Consider the following 26,319-nt stretch of genomic DNA (forward strand, 5'->3'; position numbering starts at 1 on the left):
CCACCTCGTTTCCTGGCTGGAGGACATCTGGCATCATCATCATCAATTATAGAAGCTCATGGCCTTTTGGCTTAGTTCGCCCTCTCTCATGGGATCTCCCTTCGGGGGAGTCCCACCAAATACTTGGCTGGGTCTGTTTTTCGGCAGACCCTCCAGAGAAAGGGGGTCCATCTGGTTTCGACCAGCCAGTCCCAACTGAAGTATCTCAGTCCCCATCTGTAGTCCTGCCTAAAGCCCTGGGGGATCAGGGTAAGGTCCTTCCTGTGGAGGACCATTGTAACACCCATTGCACGTTTTGTGTCACCTTTTTATGTGTGTGCACCTTTTTGTGGCACCGGGTGGACTTTTTGGGTGTGTTTTCACACGCCATGGGGTTAAAAAAGAAAGAAAATCCATTATAGAAGCTCAACGTCACATGTGGGTGTTACCTAGGGAGGTCTGCCTAGGAAGGACCACTCCTCCATAGTTCCCAACTGTCCCTGATTTTCGAGGGACTGTCCCTGATTTGGAGCAGTGTTCCTCTGTCCCTCATTCCTCCTCATTTGTCCCTCATTTTGGTCTGATCTATATAGTTGCATATAAAATGCACTTTTTATGTTTCAAAAAGTGTTTCCCAGTGCTAAACCTTTCATCTGATTTCTAAATTGTTGGATTTGTAAATTTTAAAAGCTAATATTAATGAATAGTAGTGGTAAAAAAATCCCTTGTTTTTTGGGGGGTAATTCTCCTTTAAGAGGGTGTGGCAGGGGGGGGCGTGCCCTATACCTACATACGTTTGCTAGTAGGTGTCCCTCATTCCCATCTCAAAATGTTGGGAGGTATGCACACAACCATTAAGGAATTTTGCTACTTGCATAACCCCTCCCACTGCTTGTATCAAGACTGAGGGCTCTGGTGAAGCGTACTGAGGCAGGCCCATATACGGCCCCCCTGGACATCCCCTCTCACCAAGCACAATTTGCCTACATTGGAAAGAACAGTGATGGCGAACCTTGGTACCCCAGATGTTTTGGAACTACATTTCCCATGATGCTCATCAACACTGCAGAGTGCATGAGCATCATGGGAAATGTAGTTCTAAAACACCTGGGGTGCCAAGGTTCGCCATTCGATAGCATAGAAAAACACAAAGACCCAGTGATGAAATCGCTGGGTATTAAATAAGGTATACAGGCCCCTCATATCAGCCATGATCTGCCTGCATTGCATAGAGAATCACAGAGATGCACTGATGACATCACTGGGTACACAATAAGGCAGTGGCGGCCCCCCGTGCAATAAAGGTGCATGGGCGCCACCCCTACTCTCCTGCCACACCCCTCTAGCACCACTAGATAGCTGCATGCAATGCATGCATCTATCTATGGTTGCCGCTGCCACCCCCTATTCAGGTGCCCGGCCCCCTTTCAGACAACGGCATCTGAATTAAAGTGGCAGGGGGAGGGGGGTTGTAGCACCTGATTAAAGCCATAGGCTTTAGTGAGCATCAAAAAAGGTGACCAGCATGGCGCTCGCAGGTCACTCAGCTGTGTTAGAAAGCAGTCTCTGATCATTCTTGGCTTCAAAGTTTTGACATCATCGGTAGCTCATCCTACGGTTCCCAATCGTCATCATGTGACCATGAGCGGTCAGTAACAGCTTGGTCACAGTCCCGAGGGTGGCGATGGCTCTGAACTACACACCCACGCATAAGGCTTAAAATGTGTATAGCAGCTGGAAATCCTTTTAAAACTTTTCACAATTTGAATAATGTTCATTTTTTTCAGTGTTGTGTTAAAAAAGAAACAACCAATAAAAAACGCATAAAATAAAGAAAGAAAGAAAAAAAAAAGCATTTATTTTGTTGATAAATAACCTTGGAAAGCTTGGTACCACTTCATAACTTTAGTGCCATTCTAAACAAGACAAATTATAGAATTAAATGGATACTTTTTTTTTCTTCTGTTACAATATTTTTCCAAAACTATAACTGATTAAAGCAGAAACAAATTGCCCCTAGTTCTACACTGAGAACTGAGCGATCACTGATTGCTCAGTTGTTTGTCTTCACTGAGCAGCGAGTGTCACCGTTTTCTGCGCTGCCCCTCCAGTGCTCACTGGAGCTCTGGGATGTGGAGGATCCGGGATGGCTCAGGCTCTTAGCGGTGCACTGAGAGGCTGAGTCTTCTGTAGGTCAAGCATCCGGGTGGATCCCGACATTATTGTCGAGATCCCTGCAGAGCCTGGACCGACTCTGTGACATCAGCGGACTTTAGCTGGGCTTTAGGCCACAGGTGAGCACAACTAAATGCCCTCCTGTGACCCACAGAAGAAGTATGGCCAACGGTGTTTTAGCCATACTTCTCCTTTAAGTAATGCCAAGTTTATTGCTGAATAATCAAGCCCATAACAGGAATGTAGAAATTGTTCTGCTCCATGGGGGGGCATACAGTGGGGAGAGCTGAACTGGTTAAAATAGGAAATATACGCTTCCGACTAATATCTGATCTCTAGGGGCCGGTCCCCCGCCTCTTCTATTGTCCAGCCTGTCTATATGCTGAATTCTCAGAGAAAACATTTTTTCAGGGTCAGGAAATTGGATCCATCTGGTGCATATTAGTGCTGAAGATCTGCCAGGTTTGATACATTGCTCTGCAAGGCTTCTGTGCACTAAGTGATGAAAGCAAGATGACTTCTCTGCATTGAACCCCTAAACTCGGAGATCTCCTATTGGCCCCATGACCTCGTCAATGTGCCATAGGGTATTATTGAGCGAGCAACGGCCAAGGAGATCCTTCCATGTTCATTGTTCATGTTTGTGTGCAAAACAATTTGCCTGTTTGTATTTGTACCACATGGCCTTGACATGTCCATACCGCCTATAAAACTTTTACGCAAACTTTTTAAAGTTTGTTTCCAAGATAAAGCAGCCAAAGTTAACAAGGTGAAAATGAAGAGTTCCTTTGAAGATAAAATAACTAAACCAGCTTTTACGGCAATATTTACGTCAATCCCGAGACTCCCCTAGCCTGCATCTCCAAAGTTGTCCCATAGGTCTCACCCATGGTATTAAGAACCCCCTCCCAGTAGCGGTACAGCTTTGGGCATCTCCATACCATATGGATGAGATCTCTAGTCTCCTGGCATCTGGGGCATTTAGCACCTGATCGTCTGCCATACATGAACAGCCCCTTAGGGGTGTAATAGGCTCTGTGTATCAGCATCAGGTGAGATATTTTCTGTGAAGGCGAGACAGAAATCATCGGTCCCATCTCCACAATCCTCCGCCACTGCTCCTGTGATATTTCCCCTATGTACTTTCTTTCTGCTGGCATCATTCAACCAACTTCCTCCCCAATTGTCCCGGATCGCGCCCCCAACTTCTGACTGGACAGTAAAAGGAGAAGCAGCACAGAGATGAGCTTATTGCTCTGCCACTCTGATCTCTCCTTCTATCAACTTTTGCTTCAAATTTGATTGTCAGAGATTCCTCCCGCCCTCCCCATCAGTACTTTTTTTCTGCCAGCATCATTTATCCTTATTCCAAGCCAAGGCTGTCCAGGACTTGCTCCCAATCCCAGTCAAAGTCAACAAAGGTAAAAATGAAGAGCCCACCAACCAACCAACTTCCTCTCAGCCCCAACTGTCCCGGATCAGCCCCCAACCTGTGGCTGGACAGTGAAAAAAGAAGCAGAACAGAGATGAGCTCATTCCCCCCGCCCTCCCCATCAGTACTTTTTTTTCTGCCTGCATCATTTAACCTTATTCTGAGCCCAGGTTGTCCTGGACATGTCCCTTACCCCAGCCAATGATAACAACGTAAAAATGAAGAGCACTTTTCAGGATAGAACAACAAAGCTGGCTTTTGCTGCAATATTTAAATGAATCCAGAGATTTCTCCCTGCAGTCATTTTTTTCTGCCAGCATCATTCAACCAACTTCCTCCCAGCCCAAGTCATCCTGGATCAGCCCCCAAACTGTGACTGGACAGTGAAAGGAGAAGCAGCACATAGATGAGATGATTGCTTTGTCACACTGCTCTCTCCTTCTAACAACCTTTGCTGCAATATTTACGTCTACCCAGAGATTTCCCCCTGTAGTACTTTCTTTCTGCTAGCATCATTCAACCAACTTCCTCCCAGCCCAAGTTGCCCCAAATCAGCCCCCAACCTGTGACTGAACAGTGAAAGAAAAAGCAGCACAGAGATGAGCTCATCACCATGTCACTCTGCTCTCTCCTCCTATCAACCTTTGCTGCAAAATTTACTGTAAATCCAGAGATTCCCCCCGGTCTCCCCATTAGTACTTTCTGCCAGCATCATTCAACCAACTTCCTCCCAGCCCAAACTGTCTCGGATCAGCCCCCAACCTGTGATTGGGCAGTGAAAGAAGAAGCAGAACAGTGATGAGGTAATCGCTCTGTCACTCTGCTCTCTCCTTCTATCAGCTTTTGCTGCAATATTTACATCAATCCAGATATTTCCCCCTGTAGTACTTTCTTTCTGCCGGCATCATTCAACCAACTTCCTCCCAGTCCAAGTTGTCCTGAATTAGCCTCCAACCTGTGACTGGACAGTGAAAGGAGAAGCAGCACAGAGATGAGCTCATCACTCTGTCACTCTGCTCTCTCATCCTATCAACCTTTGCTGCAAAATTTACTGTCAATACTGAGATTCCCCTCCCCTCCTTCTTTTTTTTTTTTGCCAGCATCATTCAACCTTACTCTGTATAAGAGTGGACAACCCACTACTTGGGATGTCTGTGTAGCAGAAGCTGTGTTGTCAACTCATCCCAAAAATTAAGCCACTCGTTTGATTTCTGGTAGTTCTCCTCTGCCGGACTGCAGAACACCACCCTTTATCCATAACTCCTCCCTCACCCCATCCTCTTTCCTTATCTGCATAAAATAAGAGGGTTGTCTCATTAGAGAAAGCAACAAGCTCGCTAGATATTCGTTCTCCTTTCCTCTCTGCTGGACTGCAGAAGACCCTCCCTTCATCTCCTTAACCCGCTCTCCCCTTCTCTTCTACACCCCAAAAGAAGGGGGGCGCTCTGTAGTCCAGAAAGGGGAACTCAGGCAGGGTTGACAATGCTCTTAGGATTGCATGCAGCAAATGCAGAGATTTCATCGCATTACAGAAAGTTATGAGTTGACTCAAATTCTAGCAGTTCTCCTCTGCTTGACTTCCGAACACCCCTTCTTCATTTCCATAACCCCACTCTCTCCTCATCTCCGTAACCCTCCCCTCCTCTCATCTGTATGTAGCACCCTGGTTCTAAATAGGGCTGCTAATAAATCTAGTTGGTAACTAGCCTGGCTAATTGGTAGGTTGATCCACTGATTCCTGTCCTAAGTCGGCTTTTGGGGCAGTCTCTCTCTTCTGTCAATAGGTGGCACTGTTGCTTTTGACATTAGAATGATGGATTACCATAAATTCAGGTAATGGGCAACTAGGTTGTCTCAGCCAATTAGCAGGAGTTTCTTAAACGGCTGTGTACGCTGGGATAGTCTATTTATTTGGGAGGAGTCAGGTGATAGAGATTCTTCCTGCCCGAGGCTGCGGCCTGGGTGGGTGTGTGTTGAGAAGCTCCTGGTTGCTAGGCCTGAAACCTGAGGCCTATCCAGGAGGCATGCTGGCTGCTAGGTCCACTTAAGGCCTACTCAGCAGTTTCAAGGTTCCGCAGAGGAGGAGCAGCCAAGGTTAAGCCCGAAGCCTGGGGCGGAACCGCATGTGTTAGAAGCTCGACCTGAAGGGAGCTTTTTCGTTGTCGGAAGTAAAGGAGAAGCAGTTGCTACAAAGGGACGACCACTCCTGTTACCGGAGGCAAGTTTGGAAAGGATGAAGTTCTGAAAGAGCACCAGAGCAGACGCTTCAGTAGACGGGGACGGTGACGTCAGTGGGAAAGCGTCAGTAGATACTCATCCAGGAAGGCAACAGGTAGCTGTGAGTAAAGCTTAAAGGAGTACAGCGGGTAGCTGTAAGTAAAGCTTGAAGATAGAGTAAAGCAGTTAGCTGTGGGTGAAGCTTGGGGAATCCAGCGGGTGACTGAGAGTCCAAGAAGTCTAATGAGAGATGGCGAGTTGAGCTTAATGATCTACAGTGGGTTACCGTGAGTTAAACTGGAAGATCTACAGTAGTAGAGAAGTTGTTGCTATAGGAGACAGCGGTTGCTATAAGATACAGATTGCTGCATTCAAATTAAAGACCCTCGTTCTGTATTGCTGTCTGCCTGATTCTATTTTTGTCTGAGGGGTTTGCCTTAATTGCTATTGCTTTTGCCTAAGGGTGTCCTGTGCCCTAAACCCTTTCCCCTCAACGTTCCTGTTAAGAGAAATAAAACTGTCTTTTGTTCATTTCTAAAAAAGTGACTGGCGCCCCAAACTTTTCACCATGCACTACACCCACTATGCCTAGTATCCTGCACCCTGAGGAGGAATGTCAGTTCTCCCTAGCTCTGGGGGGTCATCATCAGGCCCCAGGACACTTTTAACCCTACCTATGATCCACATTTCATCCGCCCTTTTTCCAGGTGGACACACCCAAGTCAGGCCCACTTCATAGGGTGACCCTGCCCATAACCTGCCTCTAAATAGGAGGGGACTGCTAGTCACACCCACTTGATGGGTTGGTCCCAGCCAGTCCCCACCTCTAAACATGTACATCTATAAGCACAGCCTTTATACCAGCAAATATTGCCTTCTTAGTCAGGACATGGCATTGAAGGAATAAATCCAGAACAGTCGGCATCTGTGTCTTAGATGGAGCAGAACTAAAGACTAAACATACTTACTTCTACTCCAATTGTCTGATGCTTTTGCCGGTGTCCTATCATATAAGGTCCCCACCGGATAGTGTCCGCTATGTACTGCGCATGCGCAGTACACAGCAACACAGATTCCGAAAATAGCCAAGGATGAACGGCACCTGCTCTGTGAGTCCAGGTTCTATCCCCACCATCCAAGTGGACATAGAGTAGGAATATAAAAGAGCCGAGCGCAGCAAGGCCGAGCCCGAAGCGTGGTGAGCGAAGCTTGGATGGTGGGGCTACCACCTCCACTCACGGCGCAGGCGCCGTTCAGCTTTGGAGATTTTCCGAAGCTACTTCTGCCCCGTACTGCGCATGCGCAGTACGGGGCGGACACTATACGATGGCAGGACATTATCTGCCAGAACACCGGCATCTTTTCCCTGGCTTCTTCTGAATGACAGTCCTCGGCTGCCTTGATTGGCTGGCATGGGATGATGTCACTCCCACACGCCCATGCAGTTCATTCATCCTAGCGCACTGGCATTGTGCCGTAAATGTAAGCCCTGCTTTGCATACTGAAAAGGATTGCAAACAGGCAGGTAGGTTTATTTTATATTCTGCCTGGTCTGCCCTACTTTTTTTTGTAGTTTTCCTGTGATGTATTGAACTATATCAGGTTTTTATTATTATTGTGTGGTATGCTGACATCTAGTGGTGGTTTGGAGTAAGGATCAATCGATATTGTTTTTTCAGGGCCGATACCGATTTTTCGGACGCCTTTCAGGCCGATAGCCGATATCAGATGCCGATATTCTGTACATTTAAAGTTTTGAAAAATCAACACAATTTTCTACGCAAATCTGGTATAAACTGGCTGGCACCTTGCTGTGGGTGGCTGGCTGGCACCTGGCTGTGGGTGGCTGGCTGGCACCCTGCTGTGGGTGGCTGGCTGGCACCCTGCTGTGGGTGGCTGGCACCCTGCTATGGGTGGTTGGCTGGCTTGCTGGCACCCTCCTGTGGGAGACTGGCTGGCACCCTGCTGTGGGTGGCTGGCTGGCACTCTGTTGTGGGTTGCTGGCTGGCACCCTGCTGTGGGTGGCTGGCTGGCACCATGCTGTGGGTGGCTGGCACCCTGCTGTGTCTGGCAGGCTAGCACCCTGCTGTGTCTGGCAAGCTGGCTGGCACCCTGCTGTGGGTGGCTAGCTGGCTGGCACCCTGCTGTGGGTGAGTGGCTGGCACCCTCCTGTGGGTGGCTGGCTGACACCCTGCTGTGGGTGGCTGGCTGGCTGACTGGCACCCTGCTGTGGGTGGCTGGCTGGGTGGCACCCTGCTGTGGGTGGGTGGCTGGCACCCTCCTGTGGGTGGCTGACTGGCACCCTGCTGTGGCTGGCTGACTGGCTGGCACCCTGCTGTGGGTGGCTGGCTGGCTGGCTGGCACCCTGCTGTGGGTGGCTGGCTGGCTGGCACCCTCCTGTGGGTGGCTGGCTGGCTGGGTGACACCCTGCTGTGTGTGGGTGGCTGGCACCCTCCTGTGGGTGGCTAACTGGCACCCTGTTGTTGGTGGCTGGCTGGCACCCTGCTGTGGGTGGGTGACTGGCTGGCACCCTGATGTGGGTGGGTGGCTGGCTGGCGTGTCCTCTCTGGTCCAGCCGTTGCGTGGCATGCACTGTCTGAGGTGAGGGAGGCAGCAGCCTTTGCCATATCCGGGTAGAAGAAGCTCAGTGAGTCTGTCAGAACATTTGCAGGCCCAGGGCGTGGAGACGCGTGACACAACATACGTAATGACGTCATATGTGTGTGCTGTGTGCCTCCGCACACTGGGCCTGCTGTGCAAAACCTTCCTGGTTTCTTCTACCTGGGCCAAAGACATAGTGGGCCCTAAAAAGATGGCCGCTGCGGCAGGGAGAGACCAATATCAGAAAGTTTGTGACCAATACTGATTCTTTAAAAAAAGTGAATATTGGCCTCCCTGATAATTGGCCCTACCGATAATCGGTCTCCCCCTAGTTTGGAGCCAGCGCAACCTGTTTACCTATGAGATTTGGTTCCTCCCTCTGCCCCCCCCCCCCCCCCCGGTAAGTCCTAGCTAAACCCGCCCTGTTTCTTTCATGTTCCCTCATTCCGTGTTAGTACTTTGCAGAGACAAGACTCAGAAAAGTCATTGTCTTCTTACGCTGCAGAAGACTGGTAAATCATCTGCTGTACGGCAATTAGCTGAAGTAAAAATGTGTTGGATTCAACTTCTGTGTCTTTTTGAAGACACAGAAGTGTCATCAAGCTGCATTTTTTTCACCCATAAACATACCGGAATGCATGTGAATGCACAGCATATGCATGTAAGTAAACACAACTCAGTAAAAAAAGATTAAAAAATAAAAAAAAGGTACCACCAACGGATTCCAAATACACCACGCATGCAGAACTGCACACTGAACGTGGGGATTGCGATATAAACAAGCCCTTAAAACTCAGAAAGAAAAGCTGACGGTTGGAAACACCCCTGGCAGTTGTCTGGTATAGATGTTAATGGGGGACCCCTCCCCCAAAAAATGAAAATAGATACCAGATCCTTGACCTCACCTCCCAAATAAAAATACTATGTTTGGTGCCCTCCAAATTCCATAACAGACCCAATTTAAGGGGGACTCCGTTCAGAAAACAAGAAAAAAGTGTCTGGTATAGTTAATGGGGGACCCCCCCAAACACAAATAGATAGATCTTTATCCTTGATGGGGGTCTGGTATGGGTGTCGAAGAGGACATCACCTCCCAAATAAAAATACTTTGTTTGGTGCCTTCCAAATTCCATAACAGACCCAATTTAAGGGTGGGCTCCATTCAGAAAACAAGAAAAAGGTGTCTGGTATAGATGTTAATGGGGGACCCCAAAAAAATAGATAGTTCCTTATCCTTGATGGGGGTCTGGTATGGGTGACAAAGAGGACTTCACCTCCCAAATAAAAATACTATGTTTGGTGGTTTGGTGCCCTCCAAATTCCATAACAGACCCAATTTAGGGGGACTCCATTCAGAAATCAAGAAAAAAGTGCCCCCCCCCCCAATTCCATACCAGACCCTTATGTGAGCATGAAGCCTGACCAGGAAAGGACAGGGGCAAGCATGTGCTCACCCCCCTCCTGAATTATATCAGGTTTCATGCCCTCATCAACATGAGGGTACCTTGCCCCGGCTGACAGGTGATTAGGCTGGACGGAGATGTGTCAGTGGTTACCAATGCTGGTGGCCCCCGGGTTTCCTAACAGCCAGAAGCCCAGAGAGCAAGACCTTTACATTTAGCAGCAGTAGTAATGTTGTAGTAAAGGTTTCGCTTCCCATTTAATTCAGCAACTTGCCAAACTTCCAAACCGGGGTTAGGACCGAAGTGGCAGCTCCTTCCTAAACGAGGGCTATACTGTGGGGCAGGACTGTGTCTCAGGACCAGATGGACAGAAATACAAATATGGCAGATTATCCAAAAATGTATTTAATCTATGTATTTAGCTGCCTGTAATTCAGTTATAGAACAAAATAATGAAGGTAAGGTAAGTCATGCCAACCAAGCATGTAAGCCACCAATACCATAATACATGTCTGTGATCTGCAATGGTGTATCGGAGATATGACTTGTTCCCTTCTCTGTTTTTCAGGAGAACTGCAGATATCTCCAACAGTAGAATAAAAAGAGAAAGGCCACATTCTGAGCTGAAAAAGGTGGTAAGTGGCTTAGGTTGATTACATCTTCGTGTTCATGTAGGGTGTTCACAGCCAAGTCCTAAGAACGCTATTTAGCAAAATTCAAGTTTTACTCCACCCAGAACTGATATTTCCATGTTTAGTTGATAATGGAGTGTTTAACCACCTAGTAGTCTTATTTATCTTTGGGATCTCTGAACTGAGTTCCTGGCTTTGCACATCTGGTGTGCCAATTATGAAGGTTTCCCACCATATCTGTGCTGAGCTCCCAGGGCTGTACATCTGCTGTGCCCATTATGAGGGGTGCCCACCATCCGTGCACTGAGTTCCAGGGTCTGTACACCTGCTTTGCCCATTATGAGGGGTTCTCACCATCCCTGTGCTGAGTTCCTGGGTTTGTACACTTACTGTGTCCCTTATGAGGAGTTTCCACCCTCCCTGTGCTGAGTTCCTGGGTCTGTACACCTGCTGAGTCCATTATGAGGGGTTCCCACCATCCCTGTGCTGCGTTTCCAGGTCTGTACACCTGCTGTGCCCATCATGAGGGGTTCCCAGCATTCCTGCACTGAGTCCCCAGGTCTGCAAACTTGTTGTGCTCCTTATCATGGGTTCCCACCATCGCTGTGCTGGGTTCCTTGGTCTGTACACCTGTTGTGCCCATTATAAGGGGTTCCCACTATCTTTGTGTGCGCTCCCAGGTCTGTACACCCGCTGTGCCCATTATGAGTGGTTCCCACCATGCCTGTACTGAGTTCCAGAGTCTGTACTCCTGCTGTGCCCATAACGAGGGGTTCCCACCATCCCAGTGCTGAGTTCCTAGGTTGGTACACCTGTTATGCACATTCTGAGGGCTGTGCCCATTATGAGGGGATCCCACCATCCCTGTGCTGAGTTCCGAGGTTGGTACACCTGTTATGCATGCTCTGAGGGGTTCCCACCATCCCTGTGCTAAGTTCCTGGGTCTGTATACCTGCTGTGCCCATTATGAGGGTTCCCACCGTCCATGTGCTGAGTTCCTGGGTCTGTACAATTGTTGTGCCCATTATGATGGGTTCCCACCATCTATGTGCTGAGCTCCCAGGTTTGTACACATGCTGTGCCCATTAGGAGTGGTCCCCACCATCCCAGTGCTGAGTTTCTGGGTCTGTACACCTGCTGTGCCCAATCATGAGGGGTTCCCACCATCCCTGTACAGAGTTTCAGGATCTGTACACCTGCTTTGTCCATTATGAGGGGTTCTCACCATCCCTGTGCTGAGTTCCTGGGTCTGTACACTGGCTTTGTCACTTATAAGGGGTTTCCACCATCCCTGTGCTGAGTTCCCAGGTCTGTACACCTGCTATGCCCATTATGTGGGGTTCCCACCATCCCTGTGCTGAGTTCCCAGGTCTGTAAACCTGCTGTGCTCATTGTGACAGGTTCCCACCATCCCTGTGCTGGGTTCCTTGGTATGTACACCTACTGTGCCCATTATGGGGGGTTAATTTTGTTTATTGAAAATCTTACAAACAACAACTTATATACAATAAAACCATAATAAATAAATAAAACATATTTACAAAATAATTGAATATGACTATACAAACCAGAAAGAACAAGAACAAAATAAACAGTGCAAAACAAATTGCGCATTACATAATACCTACGGGAGAGCCAGACTAAGGAACATCACCGTCACCATGCATGTAGCCTTTTATCAAAATTGTATTGGATCTGAAAATCTAAGGGAGTGAAAGAAGAATACAAAGAAAGCCGCACACCCCAAGATCAACAGGCAGCCGCTACAGAGCCCTGATATTCCTCCACGCCTTTATCCAGGCCTCCTGCTGCCACCTGTCTTTCTCAAGACCCCGAATCTTCCCAACTTCACCTAGAATGTTCTGCACCACCACTTCCACAGGAAGGATTTTACCCCGTAAGGATACCTGACAACGTGCACTCCACGTGAAATAACGGACTACTAAACTAACTAAAAAAAGTGTTTCCAAATCATAATCCCGACGAGTCTGGAAAGCCCCATACACCCACTCTGCATAACTCATATGGGGGAGGAAGGGTATACTCAGAGCCCTCCCCACCCTCTTGTACACCTCTATATTAAAAGGGCACTGAAGTAGAAAGTGATCCATGGACTCCACCACTCCTCCACACTCCACTCTCGGGCACCCCCGATCACTCATGGAAAGAAACTTCAAGTTGCCCTTCACATATAGTTTTCCATGAAAGGCAAGCCAAGCCTGATCCCTAAACTTCATTGGGATTCTTTCCAAATGAATCAACCGCAAACCCACCCCCAAAACCAGGCTTGGGCAATCCCTCAAGGCCAGTGGCTCGCAAAAAACAGAGCTCATGATCCGCTTCTCAAGAAGTTTCCTTGGAAGAGATCTGACTTCTCCTGCCATTACTTGCCACTGCCGAAGCATTTTCAAACACGGGGCAACATAAGCCGGGAGCTTATCATGCTTAATTATGAGGGGTTCTCACCATCCCTGTGCTGAGTTCCCAAGTCTGTACATACCACGCTTAGCCCCCCTCCCCATCTTGTCCCTCATTTTGCCAAAACAAAGGTGACAACCCTAGAGGTAAAGTCTGCTTATTCAAGGTACCCCCAATCCGTTCCTAAATTGATGTACAAAAGTACCTGTGGGAGAAAAAAAACAGGTTGGTAATATACTCACCTTTTCCTGACTGCGCAGGGGTGGTGTTGTCCTCCTACCAGAAAGATCCCCGGCTATGATGAGAAGCCAAAATCAGATGAGAAGATGCCACAACTCAAGATAGTTTAATTAGTTGTCTTCTTGCAACATTAGGGTTACTCAACATCCTTCCAGATCTGACAGGTGGAGGGGGGGGGGGGGGGTCAGAGAAAGGTAAGTATATTATCTGTTTTTCCCCCACACAGGTGCTTTTTAGAGGGGTAACTTGAATAAGTAGACCTTACCACTGAGACGAAAGGTCTGCTTTCATTGGAGGGAATTTAGGAGACAAAGGCTTTTGAAGAGGTATGTATAATACCTTTTCTATAAAAGAGAACTGCTTTGGGGAAATTTATGGGAGTGACTGGAATTGTTACAACACCATGTGTAGCAATTCTTTCCATTTCACCAATCTGGTAGAGTTATTCTTTAGGGACATTGATATGCTCTTGCTAAAGTTCTTTGTCTACAGCAGTGGTGTCAAACTCTATTTCACCACAGGCCACTTCCGCAGTATGGTTGCCTTTAAAAGGCCAGTTTTATCTGTAAGACTATGTACAGTATCTACTCTTTTGTTATTTAGGAGTGCTTTACATACAGGTTGCAGAGGTCAGGAGTACGCTACGTACAGGGTGCAGAGTTCAGGGGTGTGCTGTGTACAGAGTGCAGGATTTAGAGGTGTGCTATGTACAGCGTGCAGAGTTCAGGAGTGCGTTATGTACAGAGTGCAGAGTTCAGGAGTATGTTATGTACAGAGTGCAGAGTTCAGGAGTACCTTATGTACAGAGTGCAGGGTTTAGGGGTGCGCTATGCACAGAGTGCAGAGTTCAGGAGTGCATTATGTACAGAGTGCAGGGTTTAGGGGTGCATGGTTTACAGGGTTTAGGGGTGTGCTATGTACAGAGTGAAGGTTTCAGAAATTTGTCATGTACAGAGTGCAGGGTTTAGGGGTGTGCTATGCACAAAGTGCAGAGTTAAGGAGTGCGTTATGTTCAGAGTGCAGGGTTCAGGAGTAAATTATGTAAATAGTGCAGGGTTCAGGGGTGCGTTATGTACAGAGTGCAGAGTTTAGAAGTATGTTATGTATAGAGTGCAGGGTTTAGGGGTGTGCTATGTACAGAGTATAGCGTTTAGGGGTGTGCTGTGTACAGAGTGCAGGGTTTAGGAATACACTGTTTACAGGGTTTAGGGGTGTGCTATGTACAGAGTATAGCGTTTAGGGGTGCGCTGTGTACAGAGTGCAGGGTTTAGGAATACACTGTTTACAGGGATTAGGGGTGTGCTATGTAGAGTGTAGAGTTCAGGGGTGTGCTGTGTACAGAGTGCAGGGTTTAGGGGTGCGCTATGCACAGTGTGCAACACCAAACCCCCTACTCCCCCAAAGCTTCCTTGCATCCCTACTCTCTTACCTTGCCTTGTGTAGGCGCCTCTCTCTACTTTCCATGTATTTGGCTCTGTTATACCTCCCTGTGTAGGTGGCATTGCCTTACAGAGAATTCACTCTCAGATTCTGGAGAGTTGCCCCACTGTGCCTTGCCTTGAGGGATCTGTTACATCTAGAAGCCGCTAAAAACAAAGCTTTTGTATATAAAAGTGACAGCGGGGAGTGGGAGCAGAGGGTGAGAGCCGGAGATGGCAGAATAGAGTTCTGCTACAAACTAGCTGCAAAACTGGATGTGAGGGCCACATGATATGACCTGGTGGGCCGGACTTGGCCCACGTGCCGAATTCAGCCCCTGGTCCTTGTGTTTTACATACAGTATGTGATGTACAGGATCCCAGTGTATTGAAACATCAGAAAAGCAAACCATTATCTGAAAACCATTAGCTAGGCTGCAGGCTGTAGGTATATCAAGATCCAGTCTGTTTTTCCACTTCAAAGGCCATCCCAAGACCGCTAACCTGATCCCCCCCAACCGCACTGATTGCATGTAACCAGAACACTCAGTCTGAAATTCCGCCTTGCAGAAAACATCATCCCTTAGAGATCGCTTATTGCTGAAATGTTCCCGGGAGGAGGCCCAACCTCTGAAGAAGTAAAACTGAAAAAAAACTTTCCTGCTTGAGTTTTAGCACAGCAATCCATCAGTTTGAATTGCAATAAGTTAATGCATATGTACTGTGCAAAAACAATGAAGCCACATAGACAGGCATCCATTACTGCCCTGGGCTGCTAAACCTTAATCTAATAGCACCTTATTATGGTGGCAGTGAAATGCGCTAGGAATTTATGATGTGGAGTGTTGTGTGTCCCAGAAACAGTTTAACTCTATATGCCGAGCATAACTCCGTGCTTTAGGATCTAAAAATAAAATGCACAGTACAGAGACTATGTTTGGAAATTGTACAGTAATCCCAGACTAGCCAAGCCAATATCAAAGCATCATAATTCAGATATTTGCAAATAGAAGGCCATACAGACAAATGCCTGTGAGATTCAGCGTGCTTGAACTAGACAAAAGAGATGGCATCTTCTGCTACTATGACATACCTGGTGAAGACTGTAACGTTGTGGAGGCACCTCCTGCCTCTCTTGCCCAACACGCTTGAAGGTGGAGAGAGAGAGTGTAAGGGCAAAGAGTGGCACGAGTGCCGTAGTAGCTGGTTGGTGATGTCCACTCTGTAGGTAGGTAGAGCTGGTAGTTCCAGTCCTCAGAACAGGATGCAGGAGCAGCTTGGCACCTGAGCAGGAGATGGAAGCAGGACTGGGAGACAGGCAGCAGTCATCAACAACCGGGTATCAGCAGGCAAAGCAAGTCCCGAAGGCAGGCCAAGGTCATTAACAGCCGGGCAAAGCAGTACACTATCAGCAGGCAGAGCCAAGTACAGTAAACAGGCCAAGGTCAGAGTAGTCAGGTAAATAGAGTTGAAGCAGGAGCAGAAGCAAAGTCCAAATGCAAGCCGGGTTATGTATGGGTAAGCAGGTACACCGAATCAAGTCTCAGGAACAAGCTGAAGACCACTCAGCAACTGCTCATAGTGATAGACCAGTCTAAATTTAACGGGGCAACTGGGAGCCAAGTGTGCATGTGTATTTGGTGCACGTCTGCACCCTTGAGCACATATATGCACACGCCAAACTCACACATAGTATTTCCAACATTGCCCCTTTGCTCGGAAAAATGAGCACATGTGTCATGAGCACTAGAACAAGTCCACACTGGTTTTCTGGTGTAAGGAATCTGGTTTACCTTACAGCTACCTTAAATCGGCAGAAAATTCAACCAGCTCATGAAGATTTGTCTCACCAGTAACACCAACCAATGTTACCAGTCAAAGCCCACGTACACACGGTCGGAGATTTTGCCAACCAAATCCGTCGGATTTTGCCCGTCGGATTTAGTCCGACGGATTGTGTCCGAAACTGTTGCATACACACGGTCGGGCCAAGTTGGCGAAAAATCCGATCTTTCAGAACGTGATGACGTAATTTCGTTACGATGGGACTAGATTCAGGCTAGTAGCCAATAGCTTTGATGTAGGAATTTGATCTGAGCATGCGTGGCACTTGGTCCGATCAAAATGCTCTACACATGATCGGATTAGGTCCGACCGGCCCAGTTGGTCGGGAAATATTTCCAACATGTTGGAAAATTGGGTCGGACGGAGATTCGGATGGAATCAGTCCGATGCATACCACACACAGTCGGATTATCTGACGACACGGTCCGATAAGACTCATTCCGACAGATTCTCCGACCGTGTGTACACGGGCAAAGAGGGCATCACTCTGCCTTGAGAAGAAGGCTCTGTGTGACCCTAAAAGATTGGTTGGTAATACTTTTTATAAAGTCCTAAAAAGATATCAACAGCCAAGCGATACAGATAACTTATCAAAATGGAAATAGTCTAATGTGTCTCTAAGGTAACAGAACAAGAAGAAAGACAAAATGTAGGGTAAGGGCACAGGAGTGTAGTTCCATGGTTTGGCCGTGAGTTGTCGCGATAGCTAGGAATGAGAGTAGAACCCCTTGGATTGAGTAGGCAGTGTATTCACCTAGATAGCCATTCGAGGTACCCAAAGTAGCAGTGAGGTGTGACTTTTTAGGAAGTACCAGCCCTATCCCTGCCAGTGTGGAGCATCTTGGAATGTAGGGCTAAGATATAAATAGTCATTAGCATGGTTAGTGTCTGGAAGACCAAGCAACAGCAAATATCTAGTCTGTGAGGCTCTATACCATTTTAGCTTCTCCTTGGGGAAAACGGGGGGAGTAGGATGTAGCTCCCAACTTTTTGAGATGGGAATGAGGGACACCTACTAGCAAAAGTATGTAGGCATAGGACACATCCCCTTAAAGAAAAATTAACCAAAAAAAAGATTAGTTAAACCCTCAAGAGATTTTTTTTACCATTTCTTTTTCTTTATACTGGCTTTTGAATTTTGCAAATGTAGCTATTTAGAAATTGGATGAAAGGTTTAACACTGTGAAACACTTTTTGAAAGATAAATAGTGCATTTTATATAGTGGGGAGGAAAGAGGGACATGGGACATTACTCCAAATCAGGCACAGTCCCTCGAAATCAGGGACCATTGGGAGATATGCGTCCCCCTTTGCATGGGACTCTAGTAAACCCCTTAAAAGGTATGTCGTAAGGAAGCCTATGGCATGGAGAGGGCACTAGATGGCGGAGGGTTAAAGCCTTAAGCAGGTGGGTTGTTGTTCTGCAGTGGAAGAAGCAGAGCAGGGACTTATACTCTTAGTGCCCCTACATTCACAAGCCCCCTTACACACTGTTACACTAATATTTGCTGGATAATGTAAGTGTTAATCTGTAATTCTATAAAAGTAGAGCAGAGAGCACTATGGTTTTTTTCATATTTTATTGGGAATAAGGCTTTTGCAGAAACTGGTCCTGGAAAGGAATACTGGGAGTGATTGAGAGCTGTCTGCTGCTGCATTCTGAGGAACACACTAGTGCTGTATATAACCTTCCATGATTTAGAGGTCCGACTATAAAGGCACAGAGTGGCACGAGTGCCGTAGTAGCTGGTTGGTGATGTCTACTCCGTAGGTTGATTGGTGAAGGATTGGAACTCTTCACTTGGAGACACATGGAATGGCGTGGTTCATAGAAGAATGCTGCAGGTGTTCTATAAGCTGGACATTTGATGGACTGTGTGATCACCTATACACAAGTATCATTTTTTTGTCTGGATCTGGACACTTGATGAACATTATGCCGCGTACACACGATCAAATTGTCCGGCGTACTTAGTCCGCCGAAACACATTTCACCGGACAATTCGATCGTGTGTGGGCTTCAGCGGACTTTCTCAGCGTAAAGTCCGGCGGACTTAGAAAGTATTTTTGCAGTCCAATCTATCCACCTGACTTGGGTTTCAGCGGACAATACGTTCGTCAGTATGCTAGTCCGGCGGACTAAGAATGACGCATGCTCAGAAGCAAGTACGAAAAGGAAGCTATTGGCTACTGGCTATTGAACTTCCTTTTTCTAGTCCCGTCGTACGTGCTGTACGTCATCGCGCTAGCAAACGCCGTACTTTCTGTGTGTCCGTGTGTGGCCAAGTCCGTTCGTAGAAATTCCGCCGGACTATCCGCCGGATTGTTTGCCGGACTAAGTACTCCGGACAATTCGATCGTGTGTACGCGGCATAACATTCAGTGCTGTGAAAAAGTATTTTCCCCCTTCCTGATTTTTTTGCATATTTCTCATACTTAAATGATTCAGATCATCAAACAAATTGTAATATTACACAAAGATAACCCGAGTAAATACAAGATGCAGTTTTTAAATTATTATTTCATTTCTTAAGATAAAAAAAGCTGTTCAAACCTGCCTGGCCCTATGTGAAAAAGTAGTTGCCCCTCCCATGCTGAATAATGAATGAACTGTGATTAACCACAATTTTTTGGAAAGCTAAGTTAAATTTCACTTGCCATACCCAGGCCTGATTACTGACAGACCTGTTGAATCAAGAAATCACATAAATAGAAGCTGTCAGACAAAGTGAAGCACACTGAGCCCTTGTACACACGGTCGGACATTCCGATGGAAAATGTCCGATCGGACCGTGTTGTCGGATAATCCGACAGTGTGTTGGCTCCATCGGACTGTTTCCGTCTGAATATCCGACGGACCAAGTTTGAGAGCTGGGCTATAAAACTTTCCGACAACATGATCCGATCGGACTTTGTCCGATCATGTGTAGAGAATTCCGATCAGGACAAAGTGCCACGCATGCTCAGATCAAATTCCTAGACCAAAGCTATTGGCTACTAGCCTGAACATAGTCCCATCGTAAAGAAATAACGTCATCACGTTCTGAACGATCAGATTTTCCGACAACTTTGTCCGACCGTGTGTATGCAACACCAGTTTTGGACAAAATCTGTCAGACAAAATCCGACGGATTTTGTTGTCGGAATGCCTGACCGTATGTACAAGGGCTAACAGATCACAAAAAGCCACAAATCATGGCACAATCTAAAAAAATTCAAGAACAGATTAGAAACAAAGTAATATTCATGTATTGGTCTAGGAAGGGTTTCAACGCCATTTCTAAGGCTTTGGAACTCCAGTGAACCACGGGGAGAGCCATTATCTACAAATGGAGAAAACTTGTGGTGAACCTTCCCAGGAGTGGCCGGCCAACAAAAATGACTCCAAGAGCATGACGACGATTCATCCAGGAGGTCATAAAAGAACCCAGAACAACATCTAAAGAACTTCAGGCCTCACTTGCCTCAGGTAAGATCAGTGTTCATTAATCAACAATAACAAAGAGACTGGGCAAAAAATGGCATCCATGGGAGAATTCCAAGGCCAAAGCCACAGCTGGCCAAAAATAGCACAAAGGCTCATCTCACATTTACCAAAAAAAATCTTGATTATCCCCAAGACTTTTGGCAAATATTCTGTGGACTGATGAGACAAAATTGTAACTCTGTGTCTGGCATAAAACTAATACAGCATTTCATAACAAGAACATCATACCAACCAGGGGAGGGCTGGCAGCCTTAGGCTTGGGGGGCAAGTCCAGTCAAGTGGCCCATTGAACCACTTAATCAGCTAGGTGAGTCCACTGGTTGGGGGGGTGTTAGATAAGTCCGCTGGTGGGGGGAGGGTGTTAGATAAGTCTTCTGGTGGGGGGAGGGTGTTAGATAAGTCTGCTGGTGGGGGGAGGGTGTTAGATAAGTCCGCTGGTGGGGGGGTGTTAGATAAGTCCGCTGGTTGGGGGGTGTTAGATAAGTCCGCTGGTGGGGGGGAGGGTGTTAGATAAGCCCGCTGGTGGGTGGGGGGAGGGTGTTAAATAAGTCCGTTGGTGGGTGGGGGGAGCATGTTAGATAAGTCCACTGGTGGGGGGAGGGTGTTAGATAAGTCCGCTGGTTGGGGGGGGGGGTGTTAGATAAGTCCGCTGGTGGGGGGTGTTAGATAAGTCCGCTGGTGGGGGGGAGGGTGTTAGATAAGTCAGCTGGTTGGGGGGGAAGGTGTTAGATAAGTCCACTGGTTGGGGGGTAGGGTGTTAGATAAGTCCGCTGGTTGGGGGGGAGGGTGTTAGATAAGTCTGCTGGTTGGGGGGGAGGGTGTTAGATAAGTCCGCTGGTTGGGGGGGGAGGGTTTTTTAGATAAGTCCGCTGGTTGGGGGGAGGGTGTTAGATAAGTCCGCTGGTTGGGGGGGAGGGTGTTAGATAAGTCCGCTGGTTGGGGGGGAGGGTGTTAGATAAGTCCACTGGTTGGGGGGGAGGGTGTTAGATAAGTCCGCTGGTTGGGGGGGGGGTGTTAGATAAGTCCGCTGGTTGGGGGGGGGGGGTGTTAGATAAGTCCGCTGGTTGGGGGGGAGGGTGTTAGATAAGTCCGCTGGTTGGGGGGGAGGGTGTTAGATAAGTCCGCTGGTTGGGGGGGAGGGTGTTAGATAAGTCCGCTGGTTGGGGGGGTGTTAGATAAGTCTGCTGGTGGGGGGGAGGGTGTCAAGTCCTCTGGTGGGGGGGAGGGTGTTAAGTCCGCTGGTGGGGGGAGGGTGTTAGATAAGTCCGCTGGTGGGGGGAGGGTGTTAGATAAGTCCGCTGGTGGGGGGGAGGGTGTTAGATAAGTCCGCTGGTGGGGGGGAGGGTGTTAGATAACTCCGCTGGTGGGGGGGAGGGTGTTAGATAAGTCAGCTGGTTGGAGGGAGGGTGTTAGATAAGTCCGCAGGTTTGGGGGGGAGGGTGTTAGATAAGTCCGCTGGTGGGGGGGTGTTAGATAAGTCCGCTGGTGGGGGGGAGGGTGTTAGATAAGTCAGCTGGTTGTGGGGGAGGGTGTTAGATAAGTCCGCTGGTGGGGGGTGTTAGATAAGTCCGCTGGTGGGGGGAGGGTGTTAGATAAGTCAGCTGGTTGGGGGGGTGAGTGTTAGATAAGTCCGCTGGTTGGGGGGGAGGGTGTTAGATAAGTCCGCTGGTTGGGGGGGAGGGTGTTAGATAAGTCCGCTGGTTGGGGGGGAGGGTGTTAGATAAGTCTGCTGGTGGGGGGGAGGGTGTCAAGTCCTCTGGTTGGGGGAAGGGTGTTAAGTCAGCTGGTGGGGGGGAGGGTGTTAAGTCCGCTGGTGGGGGGGAGGGTGTTAAGTCCGCTGGTGGGGGGAGGTGCTAGAAAAAAAAAACAACGCACGCTGCCACTGCCAAAATTTTAAATTGTCTTGATGACTATGCATTATTAAATAAATTTACAACTGAAGCAGATTTTCCCATTCTATTCCATTTTGTGAAGGTTATCACAGATGCCTTACTTCAGGCTGGGGAGCATGGATTCAGTGAGGACTGGAGACACTGAGCCAGGTCCTTGCCACTCTTCAGGGGGGGGGGGGGGTGATGATCCTGAAGCAGGTCTCATCTTCTCTGCAGACTGCAGCTAGCCACTGCTCCCATAAGCCCAGCAGGTCACGTGTGGCGTGACGTTCTTGACGCCGGGCGTCCCCTCCCCTGACGTGCCACACACCTGGCCTGCCTCTGAGACTCCTGGGAGGTAGGAGTTGTAGTCTGCTGTGCTCACCCCAGGGGCGTACCTAGAGCATTTGGCACCCGGGGCAGATCCTATATCTGGCACCCCCCCCCCCCCACCATAAAATGTAAAAACACCCACTGTGTCCCCTGCATACCTCTGCATCCTTCAATATCTTTTTGTCACTACTGTGTACCCCTCCTCTCCACAACTGCACCTCTGGACCCCTTTAAATTACACAGCACCCTGCATCTCTGGACCCCTTTACATTACACAGCACCCTGCACCTCTGGACCCCTTTACATTACACAGGACCTTGCACCTAAGGACCTCTTTACATTACACGGCACCCTGCACCTCTGGACCCCTTTACATTACACAGGACCTTGCATCTAAGGACCTCTTTACATTACACAGCAGCCTGCACCTCTGGACCCCTTTACATTACACAGGACCTTGCACCTAAGGACCCCTTTACATTACACAGCACCCTGAACCTCTGGACCCTTTTACATTACACAGGACCTTGCACCTAAGGACCCCTTTACATTACACAGCAGCCTGCACCTCTGGACCCCTTTACATTACACAGCAGCCTGCACCTCTGGACCCCTTTACATTACACAGCTCTTGTACCTTTGGACCCCTTTACATAACACAGCACCCTGAACCTCCTGACCCCTTTACATTACACAGCCCTTGTACCTCTGGACCCCTTTACATTACACAGCACCCTGAACCTCTGGACCCCTTTACATTACACAGCCCTTGTACCTCTGGACCCCTTTACATTACACAGCACCCTGCACCTCTGCACACCTTTACATTACACAGCCCCTCACAGCTCTGGACCCCCTGCATGTTACACAGACCCCCTACAGTGCAGACCCCCCTCCCTACCATACAGACCCCCATCTACAGTGTAGACCCCCTACAGTACAGAATCCTCCCCTACAGTGCAGACCCTCCTACAGCGCAGACTCCCCCCTACAGTGCAGACCCTCCTACAGTACAGAATCCTCCCCTACAGTGCACACCCTCCTGCAGTACAGACCCCTCCACCCTACAGCGCAGACTCCCCTACAGCGCAGACTCCCCTACAGCACAGACTCCCCTACAGTGCAGAATCCTCACCTACAGTACAGACCCCCCTACAATGCCGAATCTTCCCCTACAGTACAGACCCCTCCCCCTACAGTACAGACCCCTCCCCCTACAGTGCAGGACCCCTTCTACAGTGCAGGACCCCCTCTACAGTGCAGGACCCCCTCTACAGTGCAGGACCCCCCCTACAGTGCAGGACCCCCCTACAGTGCAGGACAACCTCTACAGTGCAGGACCCCCCACAGTAAAGAACCCCCTACAGTGCACAGACTCCCCTAAGGACCCATAATGTACCTCGAGCCCAAGGCAGTGGCATTGCAGGGGGGAGGTGCGAGCAGCACCCGAGTGGAGTGACATCTTTCGGCTCAGTGATCCGGGACCCGGCGCAATAATACCCTTCTCTCTGTGGTCGCGTGACTCACGTCGCGCCGTTCTGATCAGTCCCGGCAGCGGCTGTCACTCACAGCCGAGCAGAGTGAAGCTGCCTCCCCCTCCTCCTTTATATCTACACAGTGCTGTGCATGGAGGAGGGGGAGGCGACTTCACTCTGCTCGGCTGTGAGTGACAGCCGCTGCCGGGACTGATCCGAACGGTGCGACGTGACCACAGAGAGAAGGGATTTACTGCGCTGGGTCCCGGCTACCCATTACAGCGTGAAAAAAAAAGAAATGAACAAACAGCCAGCGGCCGTTTTAAACATAATGTAGGCGCCGGCCTGGGGGGAAATTTCCACCCTGCCCCCCGGCCCAGCCCGCCCCTGATACCAACAGTCAGATATGGTGGTGGTAGCATGATGGTCTGGGGCTGCTTTACAGCTTCAGGACCTGGACGACTTACCATAATTGTTGGGATTATGAATTCTGAGCTCTACCAGAAAATGCTAAAGGAAAATTTCCGACCGTCAGTTTGTGACCTCAAGCTCAAGTGCACTTGGGTTATGCAGCAGGACAATGATCCGAAACACAACAGCAAGTCCACCTCCAAATGGATCAAACAAAAATTAGGTTTTGGAGTGGCCTAGTCAAAGCCCGGACTTAAATCCAATTGAGATGCTGTATCACGACCTTACACAGGCCTTTCATGCTGGAAAACCCTCAAATGTGGCTAAATTATAACAATTCTGCAAAGAAGAGTGGGCCAAAATTGCTCCACAGCAATGTGAAGGACTCATTGCCAGTTATCGCAAATGCTTAATTGCAGTTGTTGCCGCCAAGGGTGGCACAACCAGTTTAGGGGGCAATTACTTTTTCACATAAAGCCAGGCAGGTTTGGACAGCTATTTTGCCTTAATAAATGAAACCATGATTTAAAAACTGCATTTTGAATTTACTCGGGTTATCTTTGTGTAATATTATAATTTGTTTAATGATCTGAGTCATTTAAGTGTGACAAATATGCAAAAAAAAAAATCAGAAAGGGGGCAAATACCTTTTTAACAGCATTTTATACTTTACTTTTGGGGGGATTGTTTTTGTATTTTGTCATATTGTATTAGGAGAACTATTATTTTTTTTAATATATGAAGAGGTTATTCCACTATATGCAGGGCTATTTGTTTTCAACAGATATTGGGGGAACGCAGTTTCAGCACCTCCAGCACAGAATGTATGTACTGGGAAAGGGGGCTGGGGTGTGCCGGAGGGTCTATTGATGCTGGCTGCTGGGGATCTATTGTAGGTGGGGGTTATAGTGCTGTTGAGGGGGGTCTGTTGTTGCTGGGGGGATCTACCGTTGTGGGGGGATATATTGTTGTTGTCAGGGAATCTTTTGCTCTGGGGTTCTTATATTGTTGGGGGGTGGAGGGTCCACCGTTAGGGGGAGGGTCTATTGATGCTGACTGCTAGGGGATCTACTGGTGCCAGCAGGGGTCTTTTTTCTGCTGAGGCAGATCTATTGTTGCAGGTGGGGATTAATTGTTGCTGGGGGTGTAGTTTGTTTCTGGGTGGTGGTCTATTGTTGCTGGGGGGGTCTATTGCTGGGGAGGATCTATTGTTGCCGGGGTCTATTATCATTTACTTAACAACACAAAATGATACTTGGCTCTGTATTCTATAAAAGGAGCAGTAGTAGGAGATGGATAGAGGGTGGAGATAAGGGACAGTGCTCAGAGGTAGGTCAGGGTGGAAAGAGTACCTGTACCTATTCTTTGAGAAAAAAAAGTATTCACACCCCTTAAAATTTTCCTCATTTTGTCATGTTACAGCCAAAAACGTAAATGTTTTTTTTTAGCATTTTATGTGATAGACCAACACAGAGTGGCACATAATTGTGAAGTGGGAGGAAAATCATAAATGGTTTTTAACATTTATTTACAAATAAATATGTGAAAAGTGTGGGGTACATTTGCATGGCGCCCCCCGGAGTCAATACTTTGTAGAACACCTTTCACTGCAATTATAGCTGCAAGTCTTTTTGGGGATGTCTCTACCAGCTTTGCACATCTAGAGAGGGACATTTCTGCCCATTCTTCTGGGCTATTCTAACACATGAATATGCTTTTATATAAACCATTCTATTGTAGCTCTGGCTGTATGTTTAGGGTCGTTGTCCTGCTGGAAGGTGAACCTCCGCCCCAGTCTCAAATCTTTTGAAGACTCTTAACAGGTTCTAAGATTGCCCTGTAATTCCATCCGGCTCCATCCGTCTTCCCATAAACTCTGACCATATTCCCTGTCCCTGCTGAAGAAAAGCATCCCCACAACATGATAATGCCACCACCATGTTTCACGGTGGGGATGGTGTGTTCAGGGTGATGTGCAGTGTTAGTTTTCCACCACACATAGTGTTTTACTTTTAGGCCAAAAAGTTAAATTGTTGTTCTCATCTGACCAGAGGACCTTTTTCCACATGTTTGCTGTGTCCCCCACATGGCTTTGTGCAAACTGCAAACAGGACTTCTTATGGATTTCTTTCAACAATGGCTTTCTTCTTGCCACTCTTCCATAAAGGTCAGATTTGTGGAGAGCACGACTAATAGTTGTCCTGTGGACAGATTCTCCCACCTGAGCTGTGGATCTCTGCAGCTCCTCCAGAGTTACCATGGGCCTCTTGGCTGCTTCTCTGATAAATGATCTCCTTGCCCGGCCTGTCAGTTTAGGTGGACGGCCATGTCTTGGTAGGTTTGCACTTGTCATACTCTTTCCATTTTCAGATGATGGATTGA

The 26,319-nt window shown here is 48.1% G+C and overlaps 1 protein-coding gene across 1 annotated transcript in view; it reads left to right on the forward strand.

The window, feature by feature from the left end:
* Positions 1 to 26,319, forward strand: part of LOC143989202 (uncharacterized) — a 106,750-nt gene that overhangs the window by 48,121 nt on the left and 32,310 nt on the right. The window contains exon 3 of the mRNA XM_077489252.1: positions 10,376 to 10,442. Within this exon, the coding sequence (XP_077345378.1) occupies positions 10,376 to 10,442 (67 nt within the window). The remainder of the gene's footprint in view (positions 1 to 10,375; positions 10,443 to 26,319) is intronic.

The sequence above is a fragment of the Lithobates pipiens genome, unplaced genomic scaffold (assembly GCF_037356315.1).
Source record: "Lithobates pipiens isolate NorthernLeopardFrog02 unplaced genomic scaffold, aLitPip1_a1.2 Scaffold_18, whole genome shotgun sequence".
NCBI classification, from domain to species: domain Eukaryota; kingdom Metazoa; phylum Chordata; class Amphibia; order Anura; family Ranidae; genus Lithobates; species Lithobates pipiens.